Source organism: Bubalus kerabau, chromosome 8 (assembly GCF_029407905.1).
Source record: "Bubalus kerabau isolate K-KA32 ecotype Philippines breed swamp buffalo chromosome 8, PCC_UOA_SB_1v2, whole genome shotgun sequence".
Lineage (NCBI taxonomy): Eukaryota > Metazoa > Chordata > Mammalia > Artiodactyla > Bovidae > Bubalus > Bubalus kerabau.
The window spans coordinates 70415278-70428725 of NC_073631.1; the positions used below are offsets into that span (position 1 = coordinate 70415278).

The 13448-nt window shown below is 40.0% G+C and overlaps 1 protein-coding gene and 1 long non-coding RNA gene across 2 annotated transcripts in view; one reads left to right on the forward strand and one right to left on the reverse strand.

Moving 5' to 3' along the window:
- CPVL (carboxypeptidase vitellogenic like) overlaps positions 1-6988 on the forward strand; it is a 128128-nt gene extending 121140 nt beyond the window's left edge. Inside the window, exon 13 of the mRNA XM_055590504.1 lies at positions 6754-6988. Coding sequence (XP_055446479.1) covers positions 6754-6858 — 105 coding nt within the window. The 3' untranslated portion in view covers positions 6859-6988. The remainder of the gene's footprint in view (positions 1-6753) is intronic.
- Positions 6766-12685, reverse strand: LOC129659279 (uncharacterized). The gene is made up of 3 exons (XR_008717927.1): positions 12532-12685; positions 9523-9596; positions 6766-6901 (listed from the first exon to the last, which is right to left on the reverse strand). It is a non-coding gene; the product is annotated as an uncharacterized LOC129659279 (long non-coding RNA).
- Positions 12686-13448: the final 763 nt, after the last annotated feature.

Consider the following 13448-nt stretch of genomic DNA (forward strand, 5'->3'; position numbering starts at 1 on the left):
GGATCCTGGTGTTGGCAGGCTTAAGGGATACAGTTTGCTCTAGACAGGTAAGCATATTGACAAAGGTTTGATTTCTTATTTAAGTTGCTTTCTTACTTTAATTGGGACCTTCTTTCCCATGGAAGGAAGGATTTATAGCATGGAAATAAAAGAAGCCTGAAAGAGAAATATATCCCTTCCTAAAGAAAATATTGTGATCTATCTTTCTGAAAAAGTATAGTAATGAAGTTTACAGTTCTTAGTAACTTCTCATCTTTCTCTGCTCTTAAAAGGAAAACATACTCCTTTGACTATAAAAATTCAGATAATGATAGTATGATGACGTTTGGTTGCTACTGCTAAGTCACTTCAGTCATGTCCGACTCTGTGCGACCCCATAGACGGCAGCCCACCAGGCTCCCCGGTACCTGGGATTCTCCAGGCAAGAACACTGGAGTGGGTTGCCATTTCCTTCTCCAATGCAAGAAAGCGAAAAGTGAAAGTGAAGTCGCTCAGTCGTGTCCGACTCTTAGCGATCCCATGGACTGCAGCCCACCAGGCTCCTCTGTCCATGAGATTCTCCAGGCAAGAGTACTGGAGTGGGGTGCCATTGGTTGAGTGCTTATTATTTACCTATATGCTACGTGGTACGAGCTTAATATGCATCTGTGGACTGAGTGCCATGGGATATTTTATATGCATTGTTTCTCTGAATTTTCACAGAAAGTTTACTTTTATTAGGGTGACTAACCAACCATTCAGTCATTTCACTAAATGACTAAATTCAGTCATTTCACTAGTCATTTCACTAGATTTCAGCATTAGCACTAAAGGTTCTATGCTCCTAATAACTTCTCAGTCCTAGGTAAACTGAGACAACTGGTCACCTTAATTCCTATCTCCATTTTACAGATGGGAAAATAAGGATAGTTAAGTCATTGTGCTCAAGTCACAGAGCTAGGCTCAAACCTAGATCTGCTGACTCATGATTCTATGACATTAAGTTTTTATTGTTGTTCTTAATGGTGGCATTGGTTTGGCACATGCTATTAATGTGTCATAATGAAAAGTGGAAATCCTAAATTATGATTTTGTTTCAAGTGATTAAGTTAGATGGTGAACCTTGGAACTGTAAGGTAGCACCAAAGTTATGTATTGACTACTCTAGAAACGATGCCGCTGAGGTGGCTACATTTAGGTCAGCTAAAGCACCTTTTTGGGAGAAGGCAATGGCACCCCACTCCAGTACTCTTGCCTGGAAAATCCCATGGATGGAGGAGCCTGGTAGGCTGCAGTCCATGGGGTCGCTAAGAGTCGGACACTACTGCGCGCCTTCACTTTCACTTTTCACTTTAATGCATTGGAGGAGGAAATGGCAACCCACTCCAGTGTTCTTGCCTGGAGAATCCCAGGGACGGTGGGGCCTGGTGGGCTGCCGTCTACGGGGTTGCACAGAGTCGGACACAACTGAAGCGACTTAGCAGCAGCAGCAAAGCACCTTTTTGCCCCAATAATCATTTGCTATAGTAGAACTTAAAGTGGTAAATGTGAAGGAGTCTTCCCAGAGTGTTGTGGGAGCAACACTGAGCCTTGATCTTGGCTTTTTTCCTTTTATGGAAAGTGATTTGCCTCACTCTTTTGTTATAAGGTGGCTGCTAACAAGCTTTGGCTTATTTTTTATTCTTATTCCCAAGTATCTTTTCTTTTTAGTATACATTTTATTTGAATGCCTATTTATTTAATTTATACTCAGGGTTCATGTCTGAAAGTGAAAAGGTAAGCATTTGTAAAGGTGGAATGGAATAAAAATAATAAAAGAACTTTAATGTAAGTCAAAAACAAACAAGATGATCTTGAGTGTCTCTATCAATCTGTAGTAGAAAACAAGAACTAGAAATCTGTCTCTTTAAAATAAATAAATTAATTAATTAAAAAAAATAATTCTCTGTATAACTTGAGCTTACTGAATCCTTAATTTTAAGGTATTTATTAGAATAAATTCCTTTAAAGTGAAAAAAAAAATGATGAAGTGCTGATGAGAAATGGAAGAAGGACTTTGTGGCTGTGGATGAAATCTTAAATTTTGATTTTTGGAACCGATTGGGAGAAGGTAGGTAAGACTTAAATCAAGACACCCAAGCTCCAGCCTGACACTGTCACTCACAAGCTGTATGGCCTGAAGTCAGGCACCAGAACCTCCTCTGTGAATTGGAGGAGGAGAGGGAAACTAATCTGGATGACCTCTCAGATTCTCACGCTCTACTGCATGAAGTGGTGAGGGTGATGTTAGCTACTTGCCTCATGGTGATGTCAGGAAGATGTGTTCTAAAGCCAGGGTTGGCCAGTTCTGCCTCTCTGCCTGTTTTTCTATGGCACACAAGCCAAATTTGGTTTTTATATCTTTTAATATTTGAAAAAAAAGAATATGGTTTTTGTTTCACATAACAGTTGTATGAAGTTCTAATTTCAGTGTCCGTAAATAAAGTTTTATTGGCACACAGCCACAGTCATCCAAAAAAAAAAAAAGAAATCTGTCCTTTTTCACCTGCCTCCTGACCTGCTTTGGCCGTGTGCCTCTTGGTTAATAACATCACTTCTTGCAAAGCTGCATGTTTCAGAAGCCTGGAATGGGAAGGATGTTCATATGTTGGGGAGCAGGGGGAGAGTTTTTCACTTAACTTTATACCTGATTAATCACTAACTTTTCAGGTTCAACCCCAACATCCCTCTTCTCTTGCCTTCTTACCATCTCTCCTTTACATCATTTCTCACTTGAACAGCTAGTCTCCTAACTTGCCTTCTTGCCCCAGTATCATTTCCTTCAAACCAGCCCCCTCAGTGGCTATGAAGTCATCTTCCTTTAATGCAGATCTGAGCATATCACTATTCTGCTTAAAACTCTCAAGGATATACCCAGAATAGGCAACAAAAACATAGAAACAAAAAGTAGGTTAGTGATTGTCAGAGACTGGCAGGGAGACAGGAATGGAAACTGATTGCTAATGGGTACAGGTTTCCTTTGCAGTGATGAAAATATCTGCAACTGGATAGTGGCGATGGTTGCTCAACACCGTGAATATATTAAACACTACTGAATTATTCACAGTAAAATGGTTAGAATGATAATTTTATGTTATGTGTATTTTAACACACACACACAAATCCTGTATGAAAAGGTCGGTGGATCCCAGCAGCCTGTCATATGGGGTTTACCTGTTCAACTGTTCCTTCTGCTTTCCTTCTAATTCTTCATAACTGGAACTCCTTTCAGATTATTGCATGTGCAATGCAGTTTCATGCCCCACTGTTTCTGAACTCAGATTCCTGTCTTTACTGCATCTCTTTCCCCCTCCGCACTCACCATTGTCTGTCCAGTGATCTGCTCCTCCTTGACCCCCCTTGAAGTCTCCCATGACATCTGTGTCAACACACCCATTGTGAATTTCCCCTTATATTTCATCTCAAAAGGCACAACTGAGAAATCTTTATCGCCAGGTCCATGTTTCTAGTTCCATGGAGAATCATATTCTTTTCTAAAACATAAAGTGGAATGAAGCTTCAAAGTGTTTTGTACAACCCTTTTAAAATTCATGACATCTGGAACCCATGAGTTTAACAGTTTCAGTTCTAATGTGAAAGCACCCAAAATATCCAGTTTCTGGTGATGAGACCATTTCTATCCAGGGAGCCTCAAGATTAGTCTGGTCACATTTAAATATATAATCATGGCCCTGTCACATTTTTTTACACACCTCTAAAAACTCTGGAGTGGTTTGTGTCCTTGATTTGTGAGTGGTGAGTGGCTTGGCTATTACAACAGAGTGGTTTATTTTTTCAGTACTCATAAATTCATTTTTGAGGTTAACTTCAGGAAAATGCTATAGGGAATCTGCTAGAAAACATACTTTGAGAATTTTGTGGCATGTGAAAAAGACTTTGTTCTTAAATGAGCTTTTCTTTCCAATCTTAATGACACCATTTATGATGTCATTTGGTCATTACGAATGGCAGCTCAGAATTGGATCAAGGATCAGGCAAGTCATTGAGAATAAGAATTGTAACACCTAACCCCTGTCATCTCTTCTTAGCCACTTGATTATCATGGATGTAGAAGGGTGTGTGTGTGTGTGTGTATAAACACCAGGAGAACAGATGATTAGAAAAAAATACACTAAGGTGAGGTCATTAGTAGATGTTACACAGATTTTTCTTTGTGTTTTCCCTTGATGTAAAAACAGAACAACCTGTCACAAAATAGGAAGTTCTTTTAAATAGAGGTCCTCAAAGAGTAGTCTTCGGTCAACAGCACCAGAATTACTTTGCAATTGTTAGAAGTGCAAATTCTTAGACCCTGGCTGGGACCTTCAGAACTGGGAGGTCTAGGGGTGAGAACCTAGCAATTTACTTTAACAAGCTCGGGTATTTTTATTCCCCTTTAGGTTTGAGAACGACTGTTTTAAACAACTCCCTTAAACCAAGATTTTTATGCTAATGTAGGAACACGGTGTTCTAGGTTAGTTATGTTGGTTACATGAATTTTGATCTTACATTTTGAATAGAGATAATTACTCGAAGAATAATTACAACAGCTAATATTTCTCAAGAACCATCCCAGGCCAGGTACTGTGCTGTGTTCCATGGATATCATTCCTTTAATTCCTTATACAACTATCCCAGGACATAATATTTCGTTCCCCGTTGCACCGCTAAGAAAACTGAAACACAGAGATGTTAAGTTGCTTGCCCAAGGTCACATAGTTTGCTGCGCCTCTGGTCATGCTCCTGTGCTCTGACTCCCAAGCCCAGCCGTGAAGCACTGTGCTGGCCCTCCATTAGCAGTAGCCCTGGTCGGGGAGGGAGGCAGGATGACCTTTAGCTCTTGAGTATTCAGTTTCTTACTGTTCTGGATGATTGCTGCCAAACTCATTTCCAGCTGAAGCAGCTGGGTTTTGTCATAAACACGACTTCATTAAGTGTCCTCAGCTGAGCTGAAGTTGCATGAAAATCGCTCATCTGATTCCTGCCAAGGCTGGAGGAATGGATGGGAAGCCACAGGAGGAGAATTCTAGCCTGGGGTTGTGGCGGGCAGCAGAAGTCTTCCTCCAGGGTCACGTGCTTGGGCTCCTGTCACAGATGTGTTCACTTTTGGTCTGTGACAAAGACGGGGACATGCTGGGTTTCCAAATGCAAGCTGGATCACAAATGTAGATGGGCGTTGCTGTCATAGCAGCAAGGCACAGCTGACCGCTGCTGGAGGGTAGCATGAAGCAGTTGTCTCCAAAGGCCAATGAGGGGTAAGTCCGATCTCATAGTCCTTGCTGCTGCTGCTGCTGCTGCTAAGTCGCTTCAGTCGTGTCCGACTCTGTGCGACCCCATAGACGGCAGACCACTAGGCTCCTCCGTCCCTGGGATTCTCCAGGCAAGAACACTGGAGTGGGTTGCCATTTCTTTCTCCCTTATAGTCCTTAAATATCTCAAAAGTATGTGGAGAGGTGGGTGAAACGTTCTGTGACCAAGCCGTAAAGTTCCCTTCACAGTGAGAAGTTATTGTGAAAGTACTGGAATTTGATTTAAAGCACTAGTGTTTACGCCAGAAGCCAGGGTTCTAGCTACTTCCCCCACTTAACAATTGTATGACCTGGTTGTTGTTGTTGAGTCACTCACTAAGTCATGTCTGACTCTGTGACTCCATTGTAGCCTGCCAGGCTCCTCTGTCCCTGGGATTCTCCAGGCAAGAATACTGGAGTGGGTTGCCATTTCCTTCTCCAGGGGATCTTCCTGACCCAGGGATCAAACCGGCATCTCCTGCATTGCAGGCAGATTCTTTACTGTCTGAGCCACTAGGGAAGCCACCAGAGAATCCCATTGTATGTCAGTTTTACACAAAATTTGGGGAGGAGTATACTGACATCCCCATCTTACTTTGAAATGTGTCAAAAAGATAAGATGGATTAATAGATGGGCAGTGAGATGCAGCTGTAAGAAAACGAGTAAAGTGTTAATGAGAGTATCTAAATGGTGTGTATATGAAATTCTTTCAAATCTGCTATAAACTAATACAATTATGTAAAGTTTAAAAAATAAAATTAAATTAAAAAAAACAAAAAAAACAAATCTGCTATATGTTTGAAAATGTTTCATAATAAAATCTTGGAAAAAATAGAATGTTCTAATTTTTTGCTGCTCAAAAACATTTTAGGCCTTTTAAAATTTCAGATGTCAAGGAGTTCTCTTTTGTTGTTGTTTTAATTTTTTTGAGACTCAAAATATCTTCTTTATTACTGGTAAAGACTAAGGTAGAAGGTGTAGTTAAGGTAAAAGGGGTAGCTTAGTGTGAAGGCCAATGGACCAGCTTACTGAACAGTAGAATTAGGTACATTTCTTTACCTAGTTGCAACCAGAGCTGGTCTGGGGTGGGTCTCCCAACCTCAGGGCCCTAACAAGGAAAGAGTTACAGCACAGCATGGAGAAGCAGACAGCTCCCTCCTAAGAAGAGACAAGGAAGGATTTTCCAGTTTCATACACATGAAAGATGGATACAATTTGGTGTAAAATCAAATAACTACACAATTTAAAAACTTTCTTACCTTAAGGTACCTATTATTAATGCTATCAAAAGCAGACAATCAGCATATCCAAAAGCATGAACTGATTCACTATGTTCTTTATTTCATGTAAGCTTTAAGAACATTTTAATCCAAATTAAAAGTTTCCATGTATTTAGAATATCCAGTTTTCTAAATTTCAGTTTTTCTTCTGTTTTTCTTCTTTAAGGTAATTGTTCGAGGTGGAGGCCACATTTTGCCCTATGACCAGCCTCTGCGATCTTTTGACATGATTAATCGATTCATTTTTGGAAGAGGATGGGATCCTTATTGATGGATAAGCTGCTTTCCTAAAGGAGACCATCATGGCTTTTAATCTTTGAAAAGAAAATTTTCAAGATAGAAAATGTTACATAAAGAAAAGTATCTTTTTAAAACTGCAAAATGTTCCTCATCAATAAAAATTATCCTTAAAACAAATGAGGCTCTGTTTTGGGGGAGAGATGGTTCATTACAAAATTAACTGTAAGAAAATGTTGTGCATGAGTGAGAATTACATCATTTATCTTAACGGGTACAAAGAATGGATTCTGAGACACCAATTCAGATAGAAATGGATAAATAAATGGGATTTTGGGGAATTGAATAAGAATTTTAAATTCCTTCTCTAATGATGTGAAAAGTGCAATAAATGAATAGAGTTATAACCATCTTGTTCTGTAAATAACAGAAAAGTTTATCATACCATGTATCTGAAGGTGTTGCATAAATATTAGATAAGGACATCTGAATTATCATTCCAAATGAATAGATGAACTTATAATAGTGGTGAGGAAGAGACTTCAGAATGTAGAAAGTCTTAGCAAGAAAGGTGGCTTGCAATTCTTTGAACTAAAAATCGTATATGTAAAAGAAATAATGTATCTGTATCTACTTATTGATGATAAGCAGAGAATCTTATTCAGAGAACATACTAAATCTTTGCCTATTCTTTGTTCCTTTTTTTTTTTTTTAGTTCATAGGTTTAAGTATGCACATTTATCAAACAGCCTGCAGGCCATATTAGTTATGAGCTGTTTTTACTTTGAGTTTTAAATTCTGTACTTCTTTAGCCAAATAAGGAATAACATAATTTTGTATAATTGTTGGAATATAAAAAAAAATGAGATCCTCTTGCATCAAAATACATTTATAAATATGCATACGTTAGTAACTTTCCAACTAAAATACCACATCTCAGCACATCTTTCCTATTTATGCATTTATACATCACATGCTCACATCTCTAATTCCACAGCACATTTGCCTTTTTCCACATCATTTCCCCCTCTATTACCCATCTATGAATTGGCTCACTAGGGAACTTAAATTTTAAAAAGTCAAAGCCTGTTCTCGCTGCAAATATTTTATTGAGTTCTTTTAATATCTCATTTCATTCAGGACTGAGATTTTCCTTTTTTAAATATACATGTTGTTCATTGTGCCCATATACTATAAGACCTCAAATGGAACATTCTCATCAAAAGCAAATTTTTATTATTGCAGAGAATAATCTGGAGGAAGTGTGCACAAAGTTTTGCATATAGCGCCACCAGCAAGTTAAAATCGTTGCATTTGGTCCCAATAACATGTGATGGAAAGGGCAACAACTGGGTATGAGAGACCTAGAATCTCGTTCCAGGTGTATTACACATGCAATGGATGTTTTGGATAAGTTACCTCACTATACTAGCCTCCCAAAGTCTCAAAGAAAGTAGCCAGAAGAGATTTCCGAGGTTCCTCCCAGCTCAGGTATCATTGTCAAAGTGACTGTTTCACCAAGGAAGCCTCATTATTAGTGGGTTTCATATTTGCATCACGTACTAATTAAAATTGATCTGTAATCCTCAAATCAATACTTGCTCACTCTGTGGTCATGCATGAGTATGTGCAGAGTGATGAAAAATTTGAGTTACCCAATCTGCACATTCTCAGCAGAGGGCAAATGAGGCGACACTGGCTTCTTGTTTCAGCTCTCCTAATGTAAACACATGTCCTTTTGGCAGTCTATCCAGTGCCACATTTTCTGCATCTTTGTGCTTTTTTGTTGGTGATTTTGCTATTTAAAAGGGCTCCCATGCATAGTGCTGAAGTGCCGTCTAGTGTTCTTGAGCACAAGGCTATGATGTGCCTTATGGAGAAAAGTGTGAGTTAGATTTTGTTTAGGCATGTGTTGTATGCTGTTGGCCATGAATTTAATATTATTGCAGCAACAATATATGTTAATAAGCCTTCTTTAACACACATAAAACAAGGTTACCTAATGTTTGGTTGACCCAAATGTGATCAGAATCTAGTAAACAAATCCTGCATTTCCTTGGAAGAGGTGTTTCAGAACTAATTCAGTGTTTAGGGAGATGTTCTAGAAAATACCTACAGTGAACAGAGAGAATGGACTGTTTTTATGGAACACTTAAGAGTAGGGATCAACACAAAATCATTGCTTAATAAATGGAAGTGGCCAGACATTGTCATTTTGACCATCTACCTGCCCCAGGCACTGGGACTGGGCCAATGGGGACTGCTGAGAACAACTTGCCAGACCTTCCCAGAACAACCCTAGTGAAGTCCCTTGAGGATGCAGTGCTGTGGAGACTGAGTCTGGGAGGTATTTCATTAAAAGAAGGAAGGGAGGACTTCCCTGGTGGTCCAGTGGTTAGGAATCCATGCTTCCATTGCAGCAGGTACAAGTTCCATCTTTTAGGTCAGGAACTAAGATCCCACATGCCGTGTGGTGTGGCAAAAAAGAAAGAAGGAAGAGAGGGAGAGTTCACAGACTAAAGAGCAAAATAAAGCTTTTTTGAATTGAATAGGAGAGAGTCCTTTGTGGAGAGAATCTCCAAGTGGGGTACACATCCTCCATGGGATACATCAATTCATTAAGGTGCCCTCCCTTAGTCCAGAAAGAGGCAGGCAGAGGGTCTCACATGACTGCGGTTACTGCAAGCAGACGACTCACAGAAAGGGAGTTGCGGTCAGGACAGGTGAGGCATCTTCTCACGCTTCTGGGTCCAGCGCACTGCCAGTGATTGCCTGCAGGATGTTTACATGCCAAAGTTCACATGCCTGTGGGTGTTATCAATGTGGTTCACTTCATAAAAACAAAGTCTTCAAGCAGGAGGATCTTTATAATAACTCTTCACCATGCGATGGGGAGTGGCCACGTTCTCACAAGCTGTCTCAGGGCAGTGTATTTAAAGAAACTGTAGAACTAACCTAAGAGTGGGTCTGGCATTCTTTTTTTCTTTCACAAAAAGACAAGGGTTGCAGATGAGCAGGTGGCTATTGTTAACATGTCATCTAAGTGAAAGTCGCTCAGTTGTGTCCGACTCTTCGCGATCCCATGGACTACACAGTCCATGAAATTCTCCAGGCCAGAATATTGGAGTGGGTAGCCTTTCCCTTCTCCAAGGGATTTTCTCAACCCAGGAATCGAACCCAGGTCTCCTGCATAGCGGGCAGATTCTTTACCAGCTGAGCCACAAGGGAAGCCCAAGAATACTGGAGTGGGTAGCTTTTCCCTTCTCCAGGGGATCTTCCAGACTGAGGAATCAAACACAGGTCTCCTGCATTGCAGGCAGATTCTTTACCAACTGACCTATCAGGGAAGCCCCAGTATCTCATTTAGCAGATTTTTTTAAAGTAAAGTATTAATAGTATGCCCTAAGTAGAAGTGATACCTTAACACTTAGTGAGAAAGTAATTTCTTTCCAAAAGAAATTTAATCTATTGCAAGAGCATTTTGAAAACAGATGTTTGGAAATATTCCCATTTACTCTGTGTATTACCAGGAAAAAAAAAAAAAAGCCCTTAACTCAGGAAAAATTTCAACAAATGTCTTTACATAAAAGATGGTATTGAAAAATGCATGTTGGAAGTTAATAAAGCTTATCTAATGAGGTATTATTTCCATTTGGATCTACATCTCTGTAATGTGTCCTTTTCAGCTCTGATGGACTTTGAAACCAAGTATCAAAATATACTGAACATATAACCAGACAGTTGAATGTTATCTCACAAAAGGATCACCCAAGATTTTCAGACATGACAAAGCATATTCAACACATTGATCCTATTAAAAATACTACTAGTAATATTTTAGAAAGCACAAATATTTTGTACTAATCAAATACAATTTTTAAAAATTAAGTATTTAAATTTTCATCCTTTATCATTTTATTTTCTATTTTAATTAATATTTCATAATATAAATGTTACTAGTAATTAGTAAATTAATATTTCATATAAATGTTACTAGTGACATGGTTATACTTTATAAATGAGTGAATAATTACATATTTTTTGTGTGCCTTAGGAAATTTTTTAATGATAGGGGTGACAAAGCATAAAGGTTTGGAGAACACTGAGAGGACAGAAAAAGTCTAAATTTAACAGTGGCCTTAAACTATGCACTGACTTTGTTAAGTTAAATTAAAAAAAAAGTATTTAGTAATATAGTATGTTTCATTTACAAGAAAGGGAGAAAGAAGGGAGAAAGGAAGAAAGGGAAATAAAATCAAACAAATAAATATGGGAGGGAGGGAGAGAGATACACACACAGAAATTTTTAAAGGAATAGAGAGCACCTTCGGCTTCCCTGGTGTTAAGAAGGGACTGTCTTGGCTCAGAGTCATCAAGAACCCACCTGCCAATGCAGGAAATGTGGGTTCGATCCTTGGGTCATGAAGATCCCCTGGAGAAGGAAATGGCTACCCACTTCAGTATTCTTGCCTGGGAAATCCTACGGACAGAGGAGCCTGGCGGGCTAGAGTCCATGTGGTCATAGAGTCAGACATGACTTAGGGACTAAACAACAACAAGGGAAAGATAAATAAGAAACCAATAACAGTAGGCAAGGAAGGACTATGCATTGCTGGGCATGGGTGGGAGGGAGACAATTTTTTAAGTATATTTTTATTTTTATACCATTTTGTGCTTATGTTACTCATGTCAATATTAAAAATCTGGCCCCAGGAATCTCAGAGAAATAACTTCTTTCTGTGTTAGCAGAACCCAGAGGATAGGCCCTGTGGACTAAATCTGCTCAGCAGAAGGCCAGAGGGAGTGTTGGGGTTCCCTGGGCAGCCTGATGGTAGAGAGGAAATGGTGCCAAAAATTCAAGAAAAGGAGGGGGGCTTAAGGAGGTAAAAAAGGGAGACTCTGGCCACATGTTGGCTGAGATCAGACAAATTTAGAAGTCCGCAGAATCTTTAACTAGAAGCAATGTTAGCCCTGCCCTCCCCGCTCCCACTACACGGAAAGTGTGGGAGCTTTGCTTAGTGCTATAGTTGCATTGTGCTGGTGCGTTGGGGTGGGGAGTGAGTTGATTTGATCTTTGAGTTGCAAACATAAACAGGCAGAAAAGCACTTCTGTTGAAAAGGAGTCTATTGGGAGGCCCCTAAGTAGATCTGGAAGGCCTAGCCTCAACCTCTGACATTGTTACCACATGGTGAAATAGGCCTTCCCTGGAGGTTCACTTCAGCTGTAGATACCCAGTTCTGCGAAATCAGAAGTAACAATAACAGCTACCCTTTTTAAGCCTCTAACATGTACTGGATGTTCACCAAGACATCATCAGGTAGATGGTTTTCCCATTTCACAGAGGAGGTCATGGAACTTCATTATTACAAAGAGACTTGCCTGAGTTCCTACAGCCAATGGCAGAGCCAGTCTAGATTCAAACTCAGATGTCTCTCCTTAAACTCCATCCTCTCTCCATGAAGAAGGCACCCTGCCTCCTGATCCTGAAGTTCTTTCTCATCTGATGACATCGATGGGTAAGTATCAGGTGACCCCACTGGGGGTTAGGGGTGCTGGTTATCACCAGCATTAAAAATGTGCTTCATTTTAAACATTACATACACCAGTTATTGGAAACTAGATGCTGTATCTGCTCCACCCAAGAGGAACCAGTTTAAATTTGAATCCTGCTTCTCTGGAAAGTATTAAGAGCTTTCATATACTTACTTATTTGTGTGAAGGTCTTCAGCCATCTTTTCTCATGCTGCAGAAAACATGGCAGATAGGCCAGAAACCAAAGACAGACCCGGAGACAGACTGCTGGACTTGAGCCTTGATTTGTTTGGGAAAATTTCTGGCATTCCCTTTCTTTCTTCTTGTGAACTTGGACAAGACCCCTCCTCTTACTGCTGATGATATATGGGCCACGGCTGTGTCGATCTTTATGCCATGTAAGCTGCCGGTTCTAAGCTCAGAAACCATTTCATCCTTCATGCTGAACCCTTTCAGGGTCACGCTCGTCCATGGGGCTAGCTGCAAAGATGAGTGATAGGGGCCCACTCAGCTCCATCATCACACAGGAAGTTTGTATCTGGGATGAAATACAGCTACCAGTACAGATGTGTTTACTTTTCTTGCATATGGTAATGGTTATTGCTATTATAATTCAGGAGATTTAAAAAACATCTAGAAAACAAACTTGAGAGTGATTGATTCCACTGCCCCTAAGACACGGAGTCAGGAATTGAAAGCAGTCCACTGTGATTTATATCCTCTCAACCCCAAGGAAAGACATCTGTTCAATCATTTTAAAGGGGTTTTTGGCAACTTCAGGAGTGTGACGTGGGCTCTCTGCATTCCCCTGGGACTCCGCAGTTGAGTAGAAGAGGCCAGGCCTCTGGTTGCTGTTCAAACTGATTTAACAGGGAAATTCATTGCATCCAGACAGATCTTCTGGGTCAATGTTACTCTTTTTCTTAAATCTTTAATTTGAAAACTGTTCATTGGAAAAGTTAAGTAAAAAACATCCCTTCACCAACCCTACACTGTACCAGTAGTGACCACTGATAATGCATCCCAGGCTAAGGCAGGGTGGGCTCTCTTGAACTCAGTATCACCAAGACTGCACCCAATGGAGGAAGACA